Genomic DNA, 25,895 nt, shown 5'->3' on the forward strand with positions numbered 1-25,895 from the left:
GCCACTTTCAGGTCTCCTCACACTGCTGGTGGGTTCCATTTTGTCATAGGGTGCTGGCAGATTACGGGCCTCCCATTGCTGCTGCCAGGCCCGTAATCTGCCATGGGCCCCCGTACCGCCTCCTCATGCTGCTGCCAGGTCCAGAGTGTCTCATGGGTCCCTGTACGGCCTCCCATTGCTGCTGTCTCCATCGCCACACTCTGCCATGTGCCACTTTCAGGTCTCCTCACACTGCTGGTGGGTTCCATTTTGTCATAGGGTGCTGTATGGCCTCCCATTGCTGCTGCCTCCACCGCCACACTGTGGCTCCACACTCTGGTTTTGGCCCCGTGACTGCCCAAGTGAGTGAAGTGTGCGGTGATTCTAAGATCGACGGCACTCATCTGCATGTCATACTGACTGACAGTATTATTTCTCTTCCCCAGCAGACTCCAAGGGCATTTAAATTAAAGGTACAGTGTTCTGCACTAATATAAAGGCTCTCTGAAGCCTAGAAACACCCTTTTTATAAGTTAAATTCGCAGCGAATATATTAGCATCGAATCAAATTTATTCCTCGAATTCGCCGAATCAGCCGAATCGAATTTTTGAATACTTCGCTCATCTCTAATTATTATACAGGATTTATATATTATTATTATACAGGATTTATAGATTATTATTATTATACAGGATTTATAGATTATTATTATTATTATACATAATTAATATATTAATATTATTATTATTATACAGGATTTATATAGCGCCAACAGTTTGCTCAGCACTTTACAATATAACGGGAGACAACACAGCAACAATACAGTTCAATACAAGAGGGATATGAGGGCCCTGCCCCTTGGAGCTTACAATCTAAGAGATATGGAGAGAAAACAACAATTTGCTCTTTTTATCAAAATAGTAAAAGGTAGGAATCTGCAACAAAGTTTTTTTAAATCCCTACAATATGCATAGATCACCCAGAGGGGAATCATTTTTTTCTCAACAAAAGTGGAGTTACGGTACTCTTTAACTTTTATTGATGTGTTAGATAGGGTTTCCTCATCAGATATCCTCTTGAGTTCATGTCCGGTCTAAACAATATAATGAAACATTTGGGAAAAAACATACAAATCAGCAATGCCCAACTAGAAGACAGTATGGCAAAAATCTCCATGGCCACTGTGTACTTCCCCTTAGCACTAAGGTATGCTGGGATGAAAGCGATCCAGACACTGAGGAAGGCCAGCATGCTGAAAGTAATATACTGGGCCTCATTGAAGCTGTCAGGAAGCCTCCTAGCCATGAAAGCCACAAGGAAACTAATGAAGGCTAAGAGACTAAGATACCCCAACATGGCCCAGAAAGCAAGGGCTGAGCCTTCATTGCACTCAAAGCTTATAAACCTCAAATGGAATCTAGTGCTGAGTTCTGGAAACGGAGGGGCAAGTGATTGCCAAGAGATACACAAAAGTAGTTGTAAAAGGGAACAGATGGATATTATAAGGAATGAAACCCAACGACTTGTCCATCTCCTCAATTTGCTACCAGGTTTGGTGGCAATGAAGGCAAAGACTACCACAATGGTTTTGGCCAAGATGCAAGAAATACAAAATGTGAAAATCATGCCAAATGCAGACTGCCGTAGGAGACACGTCTCTCTTTGGGGAAGTCCAATGAAAGCCAAAGAACAAAAGAAACAAAGAGACAAAGAGAGGAGGAGAAGACAGCTCAGATTGTAATTGTTGGCTTTTACTATGGGGCTGGTTTTATACTTGACAAAAAGTATCAGCATGACATTAGGAACCAGGGAGGAGATGATGGCGGTCGTGGCTAACGTTGCTCCCAGTGGATCTTCATAAGATAGGTACTCAATGGTTTTAGGAAGACACATGGATTTCTGGGAATTTGGCCAATGATCCCATGGACACATAAAACAATCAACAAAATCTGTAAAATAATGATAGAAAGTTAGTTCCTTGCAGCAAGCAATACTAAAGTGTATATCTTCAATCTGAATATAATCGATAATTATGAAAATACAACAAATCAGATAAAACATGAAGAATCATGCTCATAATTCATGTCGGAAAATTTGCTGGTTTGGCTGGTTTGTGATATGTGTAACATCAAGGAGGAGCACAGTTTCCTACTTATGCATGATTGAAGGGGTACATATCCGGTACAGAGGCGGACTGACCATTTGGAAACTCGGGCTCAGTCCGAGGGCCCGGGGTCAGTAGGGGGCCCCATGAGATGCCCCTGGTACCTTTTCATAGGCTTTTTTGAGTTTGGGCAAGGACACAGGGGCCCCATGATCCCCTATTGCCCGGGGGCCCCATGAGTTGTCAGTCCACCCTTGATCCGCTCCTTGAACTTATAACTTGGATTATGCCTAATTTATTCCTCCTTGGGTAGGGGAGTTAGCTGGATCTTATGCCCCTTAACCACTTCAAGTCCAGATACTTTTACCCCCTTCCAGTCCAGGACAATTTTCAGCTTTCAGCGCTATCACTTTGAATGACAATTGCGCAGTCATGCAACACTGTACACTGTGTATGAATGTTTTAGCATTTTTTTGAGACAGATAAAACTTTATTTTGGTGGTATTTCTTCACCACTGGGATTTTTATTTTTTTGCTATATAAATGAAAAAGTCCAAAAATTTTGAAACAAAAGTGTTTTTCTATATATATTGATAGATAGATTTTTTTTAAACATACTGTCACCCTAGCAATACAGTGTCACCATAGTGACACTGTACCACTCGTGGGGGGTGATGAAGATTTATTTTTCTTTTTTTTTACATAAAGGCTGTAAAAGCAATCATTTCTCCTTCTCTCTGGCTGCATTCTTGCAGCCATTGGGAAATACTGTGCAAGCTGTGATTGGTCACAGCTTGTCACATTGTACAAGGCTGTTGTGAATGACCCAGTATAATGTGACCTCTGTGATCATTCACAGATTTCACTAGTAGTAAGCAATGATGTTAGGAAGTGACATCTTGTTTACTACTATTCATGTGATCACTGATTGGCCAATCAGTGATCACATAATCTGGACCTCACACGGAGGTCCCGTACAGCGATCTGCGTTCTGCTATGTCCGGAGGACACAGCGGGAACTGGATCATGGTGCCGAGTGCACCCAGGGAGCACGCACAGGCAATTGATGCGGGGGACGTTTAGAGACGTCCACCCGCCTTGGCAGCGCTCCCTTCCTGCCGTTTATTTACATGGGCCAGAAAGGAAGAGGTTACATTTCTGGTACTGTGGTATTCTGAGACCAGTAGTAGAATGATACTTACCATACAAGAAAGAATAACCCTCTTTGGGACTTTAATGCAGCTAACGTGACATCACACATATATTCATAAAAAGTTTTTTCTATATACTTTATTGTACAAAATTATTATTAAAAAATACATTACAGCTTAAAATCACACTTAATAATCTCTTATAGGGTTACAACGATACAATGTTCCCAAGAATCACCAACGCGTTTCAATCATTTCAATTCAACCCCTGGATGCCGACGTCACATAAATATACGGCCTCACAGAACTGGGCTTTTTTCTGTGGGGCCGCATATTTGTGTACCTGTCTTTGTGCTGGGAGCGTACCGCACGGCGTGCTTCCAGCACAAGGACCGCGGTGTCACCAAGAGCACCGCGTCCCGTTCTAACGATCGGGACCTGGGACTCCCAATTCCGGATCTCATAATCACTGTGATAGCCTCTGATTGACGTTTTATCTAACAGAGAAGAAGGTAAGTTGGCAGTGAAAGAGGGATGCAGAGATCAGCAGTGGAAGAGGGGTGCAATGGTGCATGGGTGAGCTGTGAAAGAGGGTGCAGAGGTGGGCTGTGGAAGATGGGTGAAATGGTGCACAGGGGAGCTGCAGAAGAGGGGTGCAATGGTGCATGGGTGAGCTGTGACATAGGGGTGCAGAGGTCAGCTGTAGAAGAAGGGTGCAATGGTGCATGGGTACACTGTGGAAGAGAGGAACAGAGGTGGGCTGTGGGAGATGGGTGAAATGGTGCACAGCAGAGCTGTGGAAGAGGGGTGTAATGGTGCATGGGTGAGCTGTGAAAGAGGGGTGCAAAGGTCAGCTGTAGAAGAGAAGTGCAATGGTGCATGGTTGAGCTGTGAAAGAGGGGTGCAAAGTTCAGCTGTAGAAGAGAAGTGCAATGGGGCATGGTTGAGCTGTGAAAGAGGGGTACAGAGGTCAGCTGTAGAAGAGAAGTGCAATGGTGCATGGGTGAGCTGTGGAAGAGGATGCAGTGGTGCACAGGTGAGCTGTGAAAAAGAGGTGCAGAGGTCACCTGTGGAAGAGGGGTGCATGGGTGAGCTGTGGAAGAAGGATGCAGAGGTCAGCTGTGGAAGAGGGGTGCAATGGTGCATGGGTGAGCTGCGTAAGAAGGGTGCTGAGGTCAGCTGTGGAAGAGGGATGCAAAGTTGCACAGGTGAGCTGTGGAAGAGGGGTGCAGAGGTCAGCTGTGGACAAGAGGTATAGGGGGCACAGAGGTAAGTGATGGATAAAAAGCTAAGTGGTGCCAAAGGGGTGCAGAAGCAGAGCTGGCTATGAGGGTTGCAATGGTAAGCTGTGGATGAAGGCCTTCAAGAGTAATCCTATACCATTGTGGTAGACAAAAAAGTCTTTACAAGAGGGCATCATGGTGCACATATGTTCTTGGCATCAATTATTTTTGGGCCTGTTCATGAGCAATAAAAAGCAAAATAATGCTTTAGAGATCAAAGTAGTGATTTGGTTTGTAGCTCTTATTGTTTTTAAAATTTTTACCTAATTGCATACCATAGAATTAGTTACCTGACTGGTTGGAGATCTCTCCTTGGGGACAAGGTACACACTGATAGCAGCAGAGAGGTTGTCCATCTCTGTGAGCCTTCCAATATCCTGGTGGGCAGCTTTCACTGCAGGCTGACTGAGGAACCTGAAGGTATGCCAACCACAAAATGTCTATTATTTTAACGTCCAACCTTAAAGAAGGACTTCACCTTAAAACAAAATCGATGTAAACATGTATTTCTTTGATTACGTTTAAATACATTTTACAGTATATTCAACATTCTCTTTCATATCAGGTCGTTAACTTGCTGATCCTGCCAGTGATTTTGGAAATCCTGAATTTCCTGAAGAAGAATGATAAGTCTGTATTAGGTAATCAATGATGTCATTACACTCGGCTCAGGGACAGGGCAGACAAAGCCTCCAGGGTGTAAACAGAGATATGCTCCCCCACATCTCCTGGGTACATCAGAAGACCCACCTCCTGGGTACATCAGTAGACCCACCTCTTGGATACATCAGAAGACCCACCTCCTGGGTACATCAGAAGACCCACTTCCTGGGTACATCAGAAGATCCATCTCCTGGGTATATCAGAAGACCCACCTCCTGGGTACATCAGAAGACCCACCTCTTGGATACATCAGAAGACCCACCTCCTGGGTACATCAGAAGACCCACTTCCTGGGTACATCAGAAGATCCATCTCCTGGGTACATCAGAAGACCCATCTCCTGGGTACATCAGAAGACCCACCTCCTGGGTACATCAGAAGACCCACCTCTTGGATACATCAGAAGACCCACCTCCTGGGTACATCAGAAGACCCACTTCCTGGGTACATCAGAAGATCCATCTCCTGGGTATATCAGAAGACCCACCTCCTGGGTACATCAGAAGACCCACCTCTTGGATACATCAGAAGACCCACTTCCTGGGTACATCAGAAGATCCATCTCCTGGGTACATCAGAAGACCCATCTCCTGGGTACATCAGAAGACCCACCTCCTGGGTACATCAGAAGACCCACCTCTTGGATACATCAGAAGACCCACCTCTTGGGTACATCAGAAGACCCACTTCCTGGGTACATCAGAAGATCCATCTCCTGGGTACATCAGAAGACCCACCTCCTGGGTACATCAGAAGACCCACCTCCTGGGTACATTAGAAGACCCACCTCCTGGGTGCATCAGAAGACCCACTTCCTGGGTACATCAGAAGATCCATCTACTGGGTACATCAGAAGACCCATCTCCTGGGTACATCAGAACCCAGCCTATTTCCCAAAGAGGAAGAAGACAATGCATGGCATTGGCTGTCACAGGACCACCACAAAAAAATGTATAAAGGCTGGCTGTGGAGTTAATTTTTTGCTAATTCTATGGATTCCTGGAAAAGGCAGTTCTTGAAATGTAGGTTTGAGTGTGTATACTTACCATGTATTTAATAGGAGATATGGTTTTTGAATTATTTTATTATTTTATTATTCATTTTTAAAAAAAAATGTTTAAACCCCCAAAATCGGACTCCTCCGCACATCGGAGAGGCATCAGAAATGATTTGATGGGACCTAGTGTGAGATATTATCAATCAGGTGTATGTGCCGGTGAGATTTCTAATTGCAGCTTGTGATCCTGGCAAGACCCTGGAATTATGAACAGCAGAAAACCCCCATGTATCTACATGGATGTAATCGGACAATTTGCTCTGGATTTCCACAAATTCCATAAAATGCTTAATTGGAAAACACATAATTGGCAATGTGAAATATGTGGTTCCAACACACCTGTTGGTCTCCAGTGGGCCACCATATCATGCTAGTGTTGACACTGAAGACTTGACTGGGAGCTGCTGCTGTGTCATAACTGCCGACCTTGACGTGACGTATGACATCTTCCGGGTTCAGCTGCCAGTTTACAATGTCGTAGACTGCTGGTGGATCTCCATTGTCATCAAAGAAGAGCTCTCTGCCGCTGCTCAGTTTCATCCTGACCTTCTTCACGTAGTTCAGGAGCTGTGAGGTCAGAGATGGAAACGGCAAATAGCAATGAACTTCATGAACTGTCCGCTCTCCCCGGACCCTGCATTCACTATATCCGCTCTCCCCGGACACTGCATTCACTATATCCGCTCTTCCCGGACCCTGCATTCACTATATCCTCTCTCCCTGGACCCTGCATATACTATATCGGGTCTCACTAGACCCTGCATTCACTATATCCGGTCTCACCAGACCCTGCATTCACTATATCTGGTCTCACCAGACCCTGCATTCACTATATCCGCTCTCCCCGAACCCTGCATTCACTATATCCGCTCTCCCCGGACCCTGCATTCACTATATCCTCTCTCCCTGGACCCTGCATTCACTATATCTGGTCTCACCAGACCCTGCATTCACTATATCTGCTCTCCCAGGACCCTGCATTCACTATATCTGGTCTCACCAGACCCTGCATTCACTATATCTGCTCTCCCCGGACCCTGCATTCACTATATCTGGTCTCCCCGGACCCTGCATTCACTATATCTGCTGTCCCCGGACCCTGCATTCACTATATCCTGTCTCCCCGGACCCTGCATTCACTATATCTGCTCTCCCCGGACCCTGCATTCACTATATCTGGTCTCCCAGGACCCTGCATTCACTATATCCGCTCTCCCCGGACCCTGCATTCACTATATCCGCTCTCCCCGGACCCTGCATTCACTATATCTGCTATCTGCTCTCCCTGGACCCTGCATTCACTATATCCGCTCTCCCCGGACCCTGCATTCACTATATCCACTCTCCCCTGACCCTGCATTCACTATATCCGGTCTCCCCGGACCCCGCATTCACTATATCCGGTCTCCCCGGACCCTGCATTCACTATATCCGCTCTCCCCGGACCCTGCATTCACTATATCCGCTCTCCCCGGACCCTGCATTCACTATATCCGCTCTCCCCGGACCCTGCATTCACTATATCCGCTCTTCCCGGACCCTGCATTCACTATATATGGTCTCCCCGGACCCTGCATTCACTATATCCGCTCTCCCCGGACCCTGCATTCACTATATCCGCTCTCCCCGGACCCTGCATTCACTATATCCGGTCTCCCCGGACCCTGCATTCACTATATCCGGTCTCCCCGGACCCTACATTCACTATATCTGGTCTCCCACAGTACACAGAACATGGAAATGCAATCATTTTAGTAAACGTAAACTGTTAAATAGTTACATAGTTAGTTTGGCTGAAAAAAGACAAAAGTCCATCCAGTTCAACTATAAAAAAAAGTTATATGCCTATACCCATAGTTGATCCAGAGGAAGGCAAAAAAAACCCAGCAAAGTAATTTTAACATATATTTTTATATCTATCTGTAAATGCATTCCAAAAATGTAATATTTGTATTTTTAAAGACATACAATATATTTGAAAATGTATATTTAAAAATACACTATATATATATATATATATATGTGTCTATGTATATATATATGTGTGTGTGCGTGTATATATTGTGACAGTAGGCAGGTGAAATCACCTGGTTGCGTCCTGGATGGACGATATATTTGTCCGAGGTTCAGGCTTTATGGGGATTTGTACCACTAGAGGGAAGTGCTGAGTCCTTCAGCACTGAGGTAATGAGCCCAGCTGAAGGTAGTGGGCTCATTAACACCTGTATAAAACTTCCCAGAGTGCTTAGGGAGTTGCTCCACCCTGGATCTGTGCCTGAACTGTCTGGGGAGCTGACCTGTTATCTGTGTGCAGAGAGACCAAAGCCTGTGTGGCTAGCCTCCAAGTACTAGCAACTAGGTATAGCAGCAGGCTGTACCTAGTGGGTAGCTAGGGAAAGCTGTCGTTGCAGTAAGTAGCCAAGTTGGCCAGGATTTATTTTGATGTTTCTTTTTGGTTTACCATTTTCTCTGTAAATACTGTAAATAAATTGCACCTGTTTGTTTTCACCTCCACTATTGTTGTGCTGTGCCTATCTTTTTTTGTGTTGTGCACCCATCCAGGGGGTCACACAGACCCGCTGCCGAGCTAACCCCGTTACATATGGTGGAGGACCGCGGGCAGTTGTGGTAAATAAAGGCCAGCATGGAGGAGATAATAAGACAGTTGGCTCTGGCAAATGCCAATCAACAGCAGGCAAATGCCAATCAGCAACAGACTAATGCAAGTCTCCAGCAGAGCATTGCAGCCCAGCAGAAAGCCCTGGAGGCCGTCGTGAAGCAGCTCCAGCAGAGGCAACAGACTGAGGCTGGTAATAATTCTGGGAATACACCATCATTTTGTGTGGGCCGTTTATTGCCAAAAATGACTGGAGATGATGATCCTGAGGTGTTTCTAACCACATTTGAATGGACTGCTGAAAGGGAAAAGTGGCCTAAAGAACAGTGGGCTGGATTGATGGCCCCATTATTAACTGGAGAGTTCCAAAAAGCTTACTATGACCTGGAGCCGGACCAGGCCAAAAACTACGATGTGCTAAAAGCGGAAATTTTGGCCCGATTGGGTGTTACCCTCGCTGTCCGTGCTCAGCGGGTACATAATTGGACTTTTCGGCTTGGGAAACCTCCCAGGTCACAGATGTATGATCTCATTCACCTGAGCAGGAAGTGGCTGCAGGCAGAGACTTTGACCGCCCCAAAAATTGTGGAACGGGTCGTCATGGATCGGTTCCTAAGGTCTCTGCCTAATGCTATTCAAAAGTGGGTCAGCCATGGAGACCCAGAGACTGCAGACAAGCTGGTGGATCTAGTGGAGAGATACTTGGCTACTGAGAACCTGACCTCCTCATCAAGAGACTCACGGACTTTCCACCCTAAGACCAGACCATCCCCAGCGGCGGGTAAGATGACTACAAGGGGTGAGGGTGGAGAGAGTGAGAGGGTGGGAGTATTACCCAATGTCTGGCAAGAGCGGCCAGGAAGGCCAAGGCCGCAAGAAGCGGCGAAAAAATTTATTTGTTACCGCTGCCGGCAAGAGGGACATATTGCAGCTAATTGCCCAGTGGTGGATGAGCCTATGCAGTGTGACTTTCTGAGCAATAGACGTCAGTCGCTGTTTGCGGCAGTGGTATGCACGGCCAGCCCGGGCACTGAGAAACATTTGTGCAAAATGACTGTTAATGGAAATAATATTGTGGGGTTGCTGGATTCAGGTAGCCTGGTAACCTTGATAAGAGAGGAGATGGTCACTACAAAGGTCTCTGGGCATAAAAAGGTGGCGGTGATTTGTGTGCATGGGGACACTAGGGAGTATCCCGTGGCTACTGTGTTTTTTGAGACCCTCAAAGGTAACCTGTCTCATCAGGTAGGATTAGTACCTCACTTACCACATGATGCCATTGTGGGGAGGGATTTTCCAAAATTCTGGGAACTCTGGGATTGTTCTGACCCCCCCCCACTGTCTCCCCTGCAGACCAGGAAGGTGAATCCCAGAAAACGTCTGAGTGTGGTGAGGTCTCTCCCAAGTTCCCCTTGTCGGTACTAGCTGGGGAGACCCCAGGAACTGGGGAGGAGCCCGCCTCCTCAGATGAAAATCTGCCGGTTGTGGAGTTCTCGGACTTAGAGGTGCATAGGGAAAATTTTGCCACCGAACAGCTGAAAGACCCCACGCTGATAAAAGCCCGGGAAAATGTAGTAAAAGTAGATGGCCAACTAGTGAGTCCTGAGAAAACTGCTGCTTATCCATACTTCCTTGTGGAAAGGGACCTACTCTATCGAGTTGCTCAGGGGGCAGAAGAAACCATTGAGCAACTAGTGGTGCCCAGACCTTACAGGAGGTTGGTGTTGGAGTTGGCCCATGGACACATCCTTGGGGGTCATTTGGGGGCGGAGAAAACACGGGAAAGAGTACTGCAGAGGTTCTATTGGCCTGGGGTCATTAAGGAGGTAGAAAATTACTGTTCCTCTTGCCCTGTGTGTCAGAAGTCGGCCCCTATGCCCCATTTCTGTAGTCCACTGGTACCTCTTCCCATCATTGAGGTCCCCTTTGAAAGGATTGCCATGGATTTGGTAGGCCCGCTGGTGAAATCCGCTAGGGGGCATCAGTACATGTTGGTCATACTCGACTATGCCACCCGCTATCCAGAAGCAATTCCACTCCGAAATACCTCTGCCAAGACAATAGCTAAGGAGCTATTCCTCATTTTCAGCCGAGTGGGTATTTCAAAGGAACTGCTGACGGATCAGGGAACCCCCTTTATGTCCCGGGTGATGAAAGAGCTGTGCAAACTGTTCAAGGTAAAACAGTTGCGCACCTCTGTGTATCATCCCCAAACTGACGGGTTGGTGGAAAGGTTCAACAAAACCCTGAAACAAATGCTAAGGAAGGTGGTAGATAAGGATGGAAAGGGTTTGGATTATTTAGTACCCTATTTGATGTTTGCCATCCGGGAGGTACCCCAGTCCTCCACAGGGTTTTCACCATTTGAGTTGCTCTATGGGAGACACCCAAGGGGGCTGTTAGATATCGCCAAGGAAACTTGGGAAAGTGAGAGTTCTCCCCACCGGAGTGTGATTGAGCACGTTGCCCAAATGCAAGATAGAATTGCCCAGGTCATGCCTATCGTAAAGTAACATTTGGCCCAAGCACAGTTAGCGCAGCAGAGGGTGTACAATCGGGGGGCCCAGACCAGGTCGTTTGCTAAGGAGATAGACTGCTAGTGCTAATCCCTACGGTTGAAAGCAAATTCCTGGCCAAATGGCATGGCCCATACGAGGTGATTGAGAGAGTGAGTGAGGTGAATTACAGGGTCAGACAACCAGGAAGGCGGAAACCGGAGCAGATCTACCACATTAATCTGTTAAAGGCCTGAAGGGACAGGGAATCCCTAGTTGCTGAGGTTTTGTCACCAGCGCCATCTAACTGCTTGGTTCCGGAGGTTGGAATAGCAGTCACGCTGTCTACAATTCAAAAACAGGAGGCTAAAGAGTTTGTGCTCCACAACACAGATGTTTTTTCTGAGCTGCCGGGACAAACCTCGGGGGTAGAGCATGACATTATCACCCCACCGGGGGAAAGGGTAAAACGGAAACCCTACAGAATCCCAGAGGCTCGACAGGAGGCAATACGTGGGGAAGTACAGAGAATGCTAGATTTGGGGGTGATAGAGGAGTCCCAAAGTGACTGGTCCAGCCCCATAGTGTTGGTGCCCAAACAAGATGGGAGCTGGCGATTTTGTAACGACTTTCGACAGTTGAATAAAGTTACAAAATTTGACACCTACCCCATGCCAAGGATAGATGAACTAATCCACCGACTGGGAGCAGCCCGGTACATGACAACGCTAGACTTGACAAAAGGTTATTGGCAAATTCCCCTAGCTAAGTCAGCAAAGGAGAAGACTGCATTTGTAACCCCAGAAGGGTCATTCCAGTATAAACGAATGCCGTTCGGGTTACAGAATGCACCGGCCACCTTTCAGCGAAAAATGGATCAGATTCTTCGTCCCCGTCAGAAGTATGCTGCAGCGTACTTGGACGATGTGATTATCCATAGCGCAGATTGGGCCTCACATTTGCCAAAAGTTCAGGCTGTGCTAGACTCAATACGGAAAGCTGGGTTTACGGCCAACCCAAAGAAGTGTACGATCGGACAGGAGGAGGCCAGGTACCTTGGGTACACTATTGGGAGAGGGGTAATAAAACCTCAGATAAACAAAGTGGAAGCAATACAGAATTGGCCACGCCCAAATAACAAAAAGCAGGTACGGGCTTTTCTAGGAATTGCTGGCTACTATCGGCGATTCATTCCCCATTTTGCTTCTATGGCAGTACCCCTAACCAACCTGACAAAAGGGAAGGAGTCTGTCATGGTTAAGTGGTCCCCTGATGCTGAAGCAGCCTTCCTGTCTTTAAAAAGGGCCTTATGTAGCCAGCCAGTCCTATACTCACCAGACTTCTCAAAAGACTTTGTGGTCCAGACGGATGCATCCAATGTTGGCTTAGGAGCAGTGCTGTCCCAGGTTTGGCAGGGGGAGGAGCACCCAGTAATCTATCTCAGCCGAAAGCTAAAGTCTCATGAGGAAAATTACGCCACGATTGAGAAGGAGTGTTTAGCGGTGAAGTGGGCCCTAGATTCCCTTCGGTACTATCTGCTGGGCAGACATTTTGACCTGATCACAGATCACGCTCCCTTGAAATGGATGGCTCAAAATAAGGAGACCAATAGAAGGGTAAATAGGTGGTTTCTGGCCCTACAGGAATTTACCTTCACGGTGAAGCATCGCCCTGGTGTTCAGATGGGAAATGTGGATGCTTTATCCCAGGTACATGCCTGCCTGGCTACTGGTGTTACAACCCCAAGGTTGAAACAAGAGGGGGGGGGGGTATGTGACAGTAGGCAGGTGAAATCACCTGGTTGCGTCCTGGATGGACGATATATTTGTCCGAGGTTCAGGCTTTATGGGGATTTGTACCACTAGAGGGAAGTGCTGAGTCCTTCAGCACTGAGGTAATGAGCCCAGCTGAAGGTAGTGGGCTCATTAACACCTGTATAAAACTTCCCAGAGTGCTTAGGGAGTTGCTCCACCCTGGAACCGGATCTGTGCCTGAACTGTCTGGGGAGCTGACCTGTTATCTGTGTGCAGAGAGACCAAAGCCTGTGTGGCTAGCCTCCAAGTACTAGCAACTAGGTATAGCAGCAGGCTGTACCTAGTGGGTAGCTAGGGAAAGCTGTCGTTGCAGTAAGTAGCCAAGTTGGCCAGGATTTATTTTGATGTTTCTTTTTGGTTTACCATTTTCTCTGTAAATACTGTAAATAAATTGCACCTGTTTGTTTTCACCTCCACTATTGTTGTGCTGTGCCTATCTTTTTTTGTGTTGTGCACCCATCCAGGGGGTCACACACACCCGCTGCCGAGCTAACCCCGTTACAATATATATAAATATATGTACACACACAGACACACACGTGTGTGTGTGTGTATGTGTATATATATATATATATATAATTTTATTGTACAGGATTTATATATTATTATTGTACAGGATTTATATAGCGCCAACAGTTTGCTCAGCGCTTTACAATATATCGGGAGACAATACAGCAACAATACAGTTCAATACAAAAGGGATAGGAGGGCCCTGATCCTTGGAGGTTACTATATATATATATATATATATATATATATATATATATATATATATATATATATATTTAGTGAAATATATTTTGAAATATATTGAATATGGCCAAAATTGGTGTGCTGCCACTGCAATAAACCTTGGCTGGAGTTGAATGTCCTCAGTGTGCAGGCCATTATTTGGGTGATGGACTATAGTGGAGAAAGAGCGCATTCTACAAAGGCCAGTTGTAGGTCAGGGTGGTTGCCATTATTTTGTACAGTTGGACGAATTGGATGCAGGGACTCACTGGAAGCCTTCACTGACATTGTGCTCTTGCTGGGTGTCACGTGTATCCCTGTGCCTTTTAAGGAGAGGTGGGCTCCCTACAGGCATACTGACCCTTAATATATTCATTTTTATATGTGCTCTGTGACGGGAGTGACTTTTGGGGGTGGGGGGACTCCTGTATCATCTTCCCAAATCCCTCTTATGTCTAAGGCACCCTGTGCCTGTTGTGCCTGTTAGAGAGTACAGGGTGAAATGTTCTAATATGGGTGTGGGGGTTGTCCATTGTTCACTGCCATGTGGTTGTTCCATTGTTTATTGTTCACTGCCATGTGCTGCATCCCCCTTGTTCTGTGTCTTGGTTTGGTGGGGAGTGTTTCCTGCAGCCCTTCCCCCTGCTGGGACGGCCTGATGATGTGTTTCCTGTTCCTGGTTGTATTTCCCTGCCCTGTGTATATATCTTGTGTTTGTGTAAAAATAAAGCAGTTGACTTCCTGTCTTATTTCCTGTATGATCAGCAGTGGTGTCCAGGGATTTGTGTTCGGACAGGGAAGCTGGAGTCTAACGGAAATACCCAAGTGCAGTCTGGGTCCGGTTCCATTACATGCTCCTACTGTGGAAGCTCTGAAAATTATAGAGTTACAACTGCAGTATGTACAGAGGCCCCTTGGCGTGGGCACTGCAGCTTACGCATACTGCATATTTGCAAATGTGTGCAAAACAAATTGGGTTATTTTGCAGTTGGCTGGTAAGTGTTATGGGAATCATATGTTTGTTTTAGATGTGACATCTTGGGGAAGGGGGGGGGCGCAGTATGCCGTGTTTGTCCTGGGCTTTAGATGACCTTGTCCTAGCACTGCCTTGACTGCACAGGCTATTTTCTGGAAAAGGAGAACATAGCCTATACACACACTTTCCATTGACCGACTACCTCTGCTGGGAGTCTGTTCCAGGCACGCACTATTCTTTTTGTAATATAATACTTTCTAAAGCCAGTTGTGAACTTTCCTCCTCCTAGTTTGAGGTCCTGTTCCCGTGCCCTTCATACTGACCAAGAAAAAAAGCTTGCCAAGATTATTTTAAAAGCTTTCATTTCAAGTACATGTATTTAATCAATAATTGGTATCTGGTCAACTTTAAAAGTTCTCTAGAAACAAGACATTATTATTACCTGCCATGGATAGAAATTTGAAAAGCTGGCACATCTGTAATTGTTGAGGCAACTTCTCAAGTCTTTTAAAGCTTCGGTGACAATCTGTACGGCCATGTAAGCATTGTAAGTGACTCGTAGGTTGGAGACGTCGGTGAAGCTGTTCTGCACTCTTTCGAGGCTTTCTTCACCTGTACACAATTTAGCCGAGGTGTTTTGGTCTAATAATGCACAGTTAAAGGTTTTCTCCCACAGGATCTTCACCCATTTACCTCCCCAGGGTGAAGAGGGATGGACTTTGTTAAGGAACTCCTTAAATCCCATGATTGTGCCACTAGGAAGAGCTAATCCAATTGTTCCAGAAACAAACTGCGCAAGGGTTCCCATAGAGAAGATGCCAGTTGTTGACCAAGCTTCGCTGGCCACAAATACTCTTTTGGTAACATTCTGCCTTATCATCTCAAGCACAATGATAGCAAAGTCAATGTCCTTGGAGAAGACAACCACCACCAATGCCAATGACTTTTTAATGACATTGACAATGTGTGGGGCATTTCGGTCTGGTTGACTGGAGAGCATATTTTCAGCAAAAGCCACGCATGCCCCAGCCTTGGTGATCTCTTGTTTGACAAGCTGAATGCCTTGCTGTCCATAATCGTTGTCCATACCCAGCAGGCCCACCCATGTCCAGCCAAAATGTAACAGTAACCGGGCAATACCCCTGGATTGAAAAGTATCACTAGGAACATTTCTGAAGAAAGAGGGGAACTTCCTTCTATTACTGAGGAGAGGACTTGTAGAAAAATAGCTGACCTGTTCGGGAAAAAAAATGTTTATGAAAATGACCAGGACCCATTACATTTTTGAGAAAAAAAACAAGGCAATTAAATATTAATCCTTATTTAAATATATATATATATATATATATATATATATATATATATATATATATATATATATTTTAAATATAATCTTCAGATTTTTTTGGACATATAAAATAGTAACTGTAACATATATTTTTACATATATTTGTAAATTACATCCAAAAATGTAGATTTGTATTTTCAAAGACATACAGTATATTTGAAAATGTATTTTTAAAAATATTTTTCATATATTTTGTAATAACTTATTTCAACATACAATATACAGTATATATATATATATATATATAAATATATTTTTTCTTCCATGTGGGTCAATGCACTTACATATGCAAATAATGCCTATTATTTGGAAGTGGTGGACACATTGCTCTGCACAGACTTTTATTATATGTTGGACTGTCTATTTTTTTACATATTTATCTTTTACATTATGATTTATTGCGCTTTAGAAGCTCAGCATATGTTTTGAATTGTAATTTAAAGTAGAACTATATCCACCCTTTTAAAAAATTATGTTGTGATTCACATAGGCTCCATTCTCACTTGAGCATCTTTGGTTGATTTTGGGGCATTTTTGCATGAATTTCAGGCTTGAACTTTTTAATTGTATTTCTATCCAATAGAAAGCTAGTTACTAGGTAAGTAAAAGCACAATATGTGTGTTTTTTGCATGTTTTTCAGGCACTCCCATTGAAGTCTGTTGGGGCCAACAAGTGCAAATCTGCCCCAAATTATTTTTCAAGTGACAAGCTTTAAGCTCGGTTCACACTGCCGTGTCTTGGGATCCGACTTGTGAGACCCCCAAGTCACATGACATGTGAAATCCCATGTTAATCTATGAGAGCTGTCTTAATTAGCGTTACTGAAGTTGCTCCGACTTTAAAAAAGGTTCCTGTACTACTTCAAGGTGACTTCTATCTGATTAGTGCCCATAGACTTCAATGGAAGTCGTCTCCAAGTCAGATCCTCATCAATATTGATGTGATTTGGATCCGGCATTACATGAAGATTACCCAGGCAAAGTCGCATGGCATGAATGTTGCGCATCAAGTCGCATCAAAGTCGTACTCATGTTGCTAGCAAATCGCCAGGAAGTCGCATGACAAGGTCGCACTGAAGTTGCATGACTTTCAGGCCACAGTAGTATGACCCGAGCCTTAAGCAACATTATGCTCACCAGTTAACAGGCACTATTTAACCACTTCCCATCCGGCCCATGTACATAAATGGATGGGAGCAGTGCCGGAGCGGTTGGATGTTTGAAAACGTCCCCCGCATCCATTGCCTGTGCACACTCCCTGGGAGCACGCAGCACTGCGATCGGTGCCCGCTGTGTCCTCTGGACACAGCGGAACACCAATTGCTGTACAGGACCTCTATGTGAGGTCCTGATTCATGTGATCACTGATTGGCCAATCAGTGATCACATGAACAGTAGTAAACAAGATGTCACTTCGGACATCATTAGTTACTACTAGTGAAATCTGTGAATGATCACAGCGATCACATGGTACAGAGCTATTCACAACAGCCTTGTACCATGTGACAAGCTGTGACCAATCACAGCTCTCACAGTATTTCTCAATGGCTGCAAGAATGCAGCCAGAGAGAAGGATAAATGATTGCTTTTACAGCCTTTATGGGTGTAAAAGTAATCAGTGTAAAAAAAAAATCTTCATCACCCCCCACAAGTAGTGCAGTGTCACTATGGTGGTACTGTACTGCTAGGGTGACAGTATGTTAAAAAAACAACATAAATAATATAACAAAAAATTTAAAAATAAATTTAAAAAAATATAATTTTTGGTTATAAACTAATTTGGGTTATTGTTTTTTTTTACTAAAGAGATAGATGAATACATTTTGGCCAAGATTTATGAAGAAATATTATTTATTTGCAATATTTTATAAGATAAACACTTTTTTAAAAAATGTTTTGGACTTTTTCATTTATATAGCAAAAAAATAAAAATCCCAGTGGTGATAATCTGACTTGGGTTATTATTTGTTTTACGAAAAAGATAGATGAATACATTTTGGCCAAGCATTATGAAGAAATATTATTTATTTGCAATATTTTATAAGATAAACACTTTTTTAAAAAATGTTTTGGACTTTTTCATTTATATAGCAAAAAAATAAAAATCCCAGTGGTGATAATCTGACTTGGGTTATTATTTGTTTTACGAAAAAGATAGATGAATACATTTTGGCCAATATTTATGAAGAAATATTATTTATTTGCAAAATTGTATAATAAAAACACTTTTTTAAAACATTTTTTGGACTTTTTCATTTATATAGCAAAAAAAAATCCCAGTGGTGAATAAATACCACCAACATACCACCAACATAAAGTTTTATCTGTCTCAAAAAAATGCTAAAAAATTCATATGGATACAGTGTTGCATGACCGCTCAGCTGTCATTCAAAGTGTGATAGCACTGAAAGCTGAAAATTGTCCTGAACTGGAAGGGGGTGAAAGTGCCCGGACTTGTAGTGGTTAATATAATAAAAATCCTTGTGTCAAGCATTGAACCACTTCTGGGGAAGCTCCATATCATACTTCAGATTGCTCAGGTGTGAACAGGACCAGAGATGTCCATCTGCACAAACTGTTTTCCGTTAGTCCCTCTGCAAGGTCTCACAAATCTGGCCACAGATCCTACCAGTGCAGTGCAGTCCACCTAGTGCAGTTTCCTGGGATGGGGGAAACTGTTTTACGCTGCTACTGAATGCAAAGCAGCCATATCCCTCATGTAAACTGCCTGCTTGCACTATGGTAGAGTAAGGAAATGTTGTAGAGCACATGGTTGTCAGCATTGTCATGTAGCTTGTCAATCAGCAGCTGACCACATCTAGTCATGTCCACTGCTCCCCTAGATTGACAGAAATGACTGTTCAGCTGAAACTCTTCCACTGTGATCTGCAGTGTCTGTGAGGTGGATAGTGTAGGGCACGGGTGTCAAACTGGCGGCCCTCCAGCTGTTGTCAAACTACAAGTCCCATGAGGCATTGCAAGATTGACAGTTACATGCATGACTCCCAAAGGCAGAGGCATGATGGGACTTGTAGTTTCGCAACAGCTGGAGGGCCACCAGTTTGACATCCCTGGTGTAGGGTTTAAATTTAGGAGGATTTAGTTGACTTAAGTTTTCTTTTTTAAATTTGTAATTGGATTTGAGACTTGTCTGGACTTCCACACAGAAGATACGGCTAACATTATGGCCAAACATTTCTGGACACCTGACCATCTTATCTGAGCTTGTTGGACATTGCATTCCAAGACCATGGATATTATTATAAATTTGACCTCCTCTCTTTTGCAGCTTCACTCTTTCAAGCAGGGCTTTTAGCATGACTTTGGAGCGTGTCCGTGTATATTTGTTCTTATTCGTCCCAAAGAACATGTGTGAGATCAGGTATTGATGGTGGAAAAAAAAAGACTTGGCCAATTCATGTAGCCTTCTTCTCCTTAAAGGTATATCCACATCTGAGAAGCCCAGACTTGTTGAAGAAAGCTGAAACCCCCCCCCAGAATGTGTCTGCACCTAATCCATTAAAGCATCAATGGCCCAGATTAATTTAAAATAGGGGAAGGGGAATGGTGCACATGGGAAGGGCAATGTGCAGAGCAATACAAAAGTTCTCCATATTTTCAAGCTAACCAGCAAAAAAAAAAGAAAAAAAAATACTGAAGATAAAAACTGAGGGTTTGTTACATACACTTGAAAACACTAGTAAAGCTACACTGCTGTGTCAAGAAAACCCCGTAAAGTGTGGTCCCTAACTCAGAAGTATCTATTCATGTGAACCTTTTCTGTTTTTTTCTAGTTTTAAATTAATCTGAGCAGTTACTGTTGCACTTTTGTTATATTATATGACACATTTCAATTTTCTAACAAGTCTTTATGTTTTATAATGAAATTTTGGTGCATGTTACCTGAGGATAGCGGAGGAGCCCCAGAATGTGAGCCAGGAGTATAGAGTGTGTAGATGCAGAGTGACCAATGACGGCACTTAGAGGGACATCTAGAAGACATCGGTAATTGGGGACTGCCATTCCATTTCCCGTCAGTGCATGCAGTAATCCTTCTAAACTTTGCTGTACCACCATACAGGAGTCATAGGCCTGGAAGCCCAGTGTGATATTGGGGAGAATAGCTGGGCTCTTTGTGATCTCATTTATTGCAAACACCATTGCTTGGAGCTGCTGGAAGTTCTCGAAGCTGAACCTTCAATGTAAGTAATGTAACAGATTACATATAATAAAGGAGTTACATGAATTCAGCTATTTCTCAGAGTCAATGAAAACTTGTTTTTTGTGGGGTGGGGGATTTTGTCCTACCCAGTTTATTATCTTATGTTATGGTCCTGGAGATATCAGAAATGACATTTGTTTTTTTAATGAAGGTGGTTTTGTTTAAATGTTTGTATGTAGAATATGGTCCAGCAACACACAGCCAAACAAGAATATTAACAAACCAAGATTTGTAAATCTTTGAAGATCATATAGTCACAATAATAATGCTGCTAACATGACCTTAGGGGGTCAATTATTCAGGCACTTGAGAATTTTATACAATAGAGATAAGAAAACTTCTGAACAGTTGGATCAGTTTTGCTTCAGACAACTTATTTTAAAATGTGTTGATCTTCTAAATGTAACATTTCTAAATTGGAAGTCCCGCTAAGGTATAAAACAACCCCAAACCAGGCTCTAAGAAACTGTGTATTAACAAGAAGATGGTGCAGAATGGTTTGAGAGGTTCTTAGCAGTCCTGTCTGATGAGATGATGGGGTCTAAAAAAATTACCTGACCTGCTTCCTTTAAAAATGATACAAGGAATTCTATGATAGAAGGGTAAGATCTGGGGCAGTCAAGCAAAGGGTGCTCAGGAAATAGCAGAAGAAGATACGGATAAGGCAGGAACAGCCTTCAGAGCAGTTTTTGATCCCAAAAAACCATTTGAAGCCTTTTGGAAATCCAGGCCACCAAAACCTATATTACAATTCAGAACCTGATAAAAGTCATTCAAAATTCAGGAACAATTCTGTTTACTCTGACTATTCCACTACAACTGAAACCAACCAGGCAGCCTTCCTTCCTTGCATCTATTTCTCACCTTCATCCCTTCCTTCCTCCTTCCTTCTTTCTTTACTGGTTTTATTTTCTCTCCTTCATCCCTTCCTTTATCCCTCCTCATTGTCTCTCTTTTGTCCCCTTTTTCATCCCTCCATCCCTAGCTTCCCTTCCTTGCTCTTTTTTCTGGCATGACAGTAGAATGCCTGTACAAGAGAAAATCCATTTAAATACAGTTGCAAGAAAAAGTATGTGAACCCCTTGGGATTACGTGGAGTTTTGCATGAATTGGGCATAAAATGTGGTCTGAACGTCATCTAAGTCACAACAATAGAAGAACACAGTCTGCTGAACATAATACTACACAAACATTAGATGTTGCCATGGTTTAATTGCACATAACATGTAAACATTCACAGTGCAGGGAGGAAAAAGTATGTGAACCTTTGGACTTAATAACTGGTTGACCCTCCTTTGGCAGCAATAACCTCAACCAAACGTTTCCTGTAGTTGCAGATCAGACCTGCACAACAATCTGGAGTCATTTTGGACCACTCCTCTTCACAAAACTGTTTCAGTGTAGCAATATTCTTGGGATGTCTGGTGTGAATCGCTCTCTTAAGGTCATGCCACAGCATTTCTATCGGGTTGAGGTCAGGACTCTGACTGGACCACTCCAGAAGGCGTATTCTGTGCTGTTGCAGCCATTGTTTTGTTGAATTACTTGTATGCTTTGGGTCATTGTCCTGTTGCATCACCCATCCTCTGCGGAGCTTCAGTTGGCGGACAGATGGTCGTACGTTTTCCTGCAAAATGTCTTGATAAACTCTGGAATTCATTTTCCCATCAATGACAACAATCCGTCCAGGCCCTGAGGCAGCAAAGCAGCCCCAAACCATGATGCTCCCTCCGCCATGTTTTACAGTGGGGATGAGGTTTTGATGTTGGTGTGCTGTGCCTTTTTTTTCTCCACACATAGTGTTGTGTGTTCTTCCCAAACAACTCAATCTTGGTTTCATCTGTCCGCAGTATATTTTGCCAGTAGTGCTGTGGAACATCCAGGTGCTCTTTTGCAAACTTCAAACGTGCTGCAATATTCTTTTTGGACAGCGATGGCTTCCTCCGTGGTGTCCTCCCATGTACTCCATTCTTCTTTAATGTTTTCCTTATTGTAGATGTGTCAACAAAAATGTTAGCATGTGCCAGAGATTTCTGTAGGTCTTTAGCTGACACTCTGGGATTCTTCTTTACCTCATGCAGCATTCTGCGCTGTGCTCTTGCAGTCATTTTTACAGGACGACCCCGCCTAGGGAGAGTAGCAACAGTGCTAAACTTTCTCCATTTGTAGACAGTCTGTCTTACCATGGACACATGAACATCCAGGCTTTTGGAGATACTTTTGTAACCCTTTCCAGCTTCATGCAAGTCAACAATTCTTGATCGTAGGTCTTCTGAGAGCTCTTTTCTGCGAGGCATGGTTCACATCAGACAGTGCTTCTTGAAACCAGTAAACCCAAAACAGGTATGTGTTTTGTAAGGGCAGGACAGCTGTCAGCAACACATCCAATATCATCACACTGATTGGAGTCAAGGTTGGCTCACTCCTGGCTCCAATTAGCTCTGGGAGAAGTCATTAAGCTAGGGCCTCACATACTTTTTCCTCCCTGCACTGTGAATATTTACATGTTATGTGCAATTAAACCATGGCAACATCAATGTTTGTGTAGTATTATGTTCAGCAGACTGTGTTCTTCTATTAAATATCAACCACCTCCTACTCTACTAAAGTTGCCCTATAACACAAACAACACCTTCCCCTGAAGGTGTATCAAACTATATGTGACTGTGTTATTAACAAATATTCCAAAACAAATTGCAATTTTATAAACACCCACTTATTATAAAATAAATCCACTACCAATCTAAAGTCCACTCTGGTTTATATGAAAATACGCAAAATGTCCCATCAAATAACTCCAACGGTGTTCAAAATTGGTCCACCTCAAAAAAAGGAAAACTTATATAGTGCATTAACCTTTAACAAATAGACTTTATCAATACTTCCTCCAGTGAAAAATAAGTGAAAAATTAGTGAAAAAAACGTGAACCACACGTGATCAGTGAAAAACCACTTCAATGTGCATAACACTATTTCAGTGCCACATCACACAAAAAACTCCAAAATAAAAGGGTGTATCCACTTCTAAATGCAGTGAGGATACCCTTACCAACTTCCTAATATAATAGGCTTTGTAGTCATCCAAGGAACACACAGACCGATCCACTCAGGAACCTCTGCTGTATCACGCAGCCACCCCACTCTCTGGATTCCTTAGACGCTTTACTCCCAGTGTCACCAAAAAAACACAGGACATAGTGTGATACCGCCAAACAATATGTAACATACACTTTATTGAAAAACTGCTCACATTGCCAAAGCTTTAAAACCGCATTAGAGGGAATACAGAAGAAATAGGAATCTCACGGTCATCCAGGGAGACGCGTCCCGTTGCTCCTGCTCGATCTCTCCCTTATTACAAATGGCCGCCAGGTAACTTCCGGTTTCCGGGAAAAACGTCTCGACGTCACTCCACCTTGACGCGTTTTGTCATCGACTTAGTCATAAGGGGTCTAAGTCGATGACGAAACGCGTCAAGGTGGAGTGACGTCGAGACGTTATTCCCGGAAACCGGAAGTTACCTGGCGGCCATTTGTAATAAGGGAGAGATCGAGCAGGAGCAACGGGACGCGTCTCCCTGGATGACCGTGAGATTCCTATTTCTTCTGTATTCCCTCTAATGCGGTTTTAAAGCTTTGGCAATGTGAGCAGTTTTTCAATAAAGTGTATGTTACATATTGTTTGGCGGTATCACACTATGTCCTGTGTTTTTTTGGTGACACTGGGAGTAAAGCGTCTAAGGAATCCAGAGAGTGGGGTGGCTGCGTGATACAGCAGAGGTTCCTGAGTGGATCGGTCTGTGTGTTCCTTGGATGACTACAAAGCCTATTATATTAGGAAGTTGGTAAGGGTATCCTCACTGCATTTAGAAGTGGATACACCCTTTTATTTTGGAGTTTTTTGTGTGATGTGGCACTGAAATAGTGTTATGCACATTGAAGTGGTTTTTCACTGATCACGTGTGGTTCACGTTTTTTTCACTAATTTTTCACTTATTTTTCACTGGAGGAAGTATTGATAAAGTCTATTTGTTAAAGGTTAATGCACTATATAAGTTTTCCTTTTTTTGAGGTGGACCAATTTTGAACACCGTTGGAGTTATTTGATGGGACATTTTGCGTATTTTCATATAAACCAGAGTGGACTTTAGATTGGTAGTGGATTTATTTTATAATAAGTGGGTGTTTATAAAATTGCAATTTGTTTTGGAATATTTGTTAATAACACAGTCACATATAGTGTGTTCTTCTATTGTTGTGACTTAGATGACGTTCAGAGCACATTTTATGCCCAATTCATGCAAAACTCCACGTAATCCCAAGGGGTTCACATACTTTTTCTTGCAACTGTATGTACCAAAATGCAGGAGCAACAGATGACCCCCATCTGCTGTGGGGACTGACAATCAATTCAGGGGAGAAGCATGAGGAAGGAGCGATAGCGAGCAACACAAACAGTCCCTTATTAAGAGTTGAACTATAGAACTTGTACTAAAAATTGGAATGCCACCTGGGTACAGTGAGCGGTAAGATCAGAGGATCATGTTCCATAATGCTGAATATAAGAGTTGTGTGATTGCCTGTGCTGGCCCTACCGACCTTGGTGCTAAACCTCTGCATGCTGAGATCTTCATGTTCTAGCCTCTTTTTCGGTTGATCAAATATTTTGTTTACATATAAGTGCAAATATCTTTATAAGATCTGACTGATATAGGGGGACTACGCTTGGGTTAGATACTCCAGATTTTACATGCTCATTGAGCTCTAGATATTATGGAAGTTCAGGACCCAAATGCAGAAGGTGTGTGACGTCCAGACTTAGTTTTTGATGCTAAAGACAACATTGTCTTTTATACTGGATGAGGTGAAGAGTGTGATTTTTGATAGCTATCACAGTTTTATATTTGGTAGGTTACACTGTGTAATGTATGGTGTGTGTGTACATGCCACACGAGTCTGTATTATGGTGGCCACCTTATTCAGGGTGCCTATGCCCTGATCTATATTTAGTTGAGAGTTTTTGATGACCACCGGGACCATACACAGTTTTGCAAGTTTGGCATACAGTTTTCTTGTGGATTCTCTGTTCAACATATAGTTTTTTTGTTGTTGAGTAACAAATGAAATCTCCCCTCAGACATCACTTACTTAGAGCAGGTAGTCCTAGGTGGTCTCTTGGTGAAGTTGTTACGCTGGAATACATTGTCTACATGAAGAGGTAGCACAATGCCAATTATCACATCTCCAGGCTGTATTATTCCCTCCATGTTAGCCGTATCTAGATGGCACTGGGAGTTTTTAGAGTTGAGTACATTAATAAAATGGAACAGGACCAAAGTCCAGAGACTAGAGTGTAGGCCCATCATGTTGAGTATTAGCCACAAAGTGTCCTGCAAAAGAGAGATTGACATTGGGCCTTGAAAATATACTTGTCCGAAGAGCTTGCCTCTACTG

The 25,895-nt window shown here is 43.5% G+C and overlaps 1 protein-coding gene across 1 annotated transcript; it reads right to left on the reverse strand.

Moving 5' to 3' along the window:
• Nucleotides 1-1,015: 1,015 nt before the first annotated feature.
• Nucleotides 1,016-25,708, reverse strand: LOC149448954 (extracellular calcium-sensing receptor-like). The gene is made up of 6 exons (XM_089694008.1): nt 25,590-25,708; nt 20,124-20,415; nt 15,315-16,106; nt 6,578-6,805; nt 4,809-4,932; nt 1,016-1,929 (listed from the first exon to the last, which is right to left on the reverse strand). The coding sequence occupies exons 1-6, from the start codon at nt 25,706-25,708 to the stop codon at nt 1,016-1,018; spliced, it is 2,469 nt and encodes an 822-aa protein (XP_089550134.1).
• Between the last annotated feature and the right edge of the window lie 187 nt (nt 25,709-25,895).

The sequence above is a fragment of the Staurois parvus genome, unplaced genomic scaffold (genome assembly GCF_062004578.1).
Source record: "Staurois parvus isolate SC_StPar_1 unplaced genomic scaffold, SC_StPar_1.0 ptg000647l, whole genome shotgun sequence".
Classification (NCBI taxonomy): domain Eukaryota; kingdom Metazoa; phylum Chordata; class Amphibia; order Anura; family Ranidae; genus Staurois; species Staurois parvus.

What these genes read in the sequence shown, in the direction of transcription:
- LOC149448954 (XM_089694008.1), bottom strand. Translation starts at nt 25,708, where the DNA reads ATGGAGGGAATAATACAGCCTGGAGATGTGATAATTGGCATTGTGCTA. An exon ending in GGCTCCTCCGCTATCCTCAG is followed by an intron (nt 16,107 to 20,123) that starts GTAACATGCACC and finishes TTTCCCGAACAG; the next exon opens with GTCAGCTATTTTTCTACAAG. An exon ending in GGCCCACTGGAGACCAACAG is followed by an intron (nt 4,933 to 6,577) that starts GTGTGTTGGAAC and finishes GCATACCTTCAG; the next exon opens with GTTCCTCAGTCAGCCTGCAG.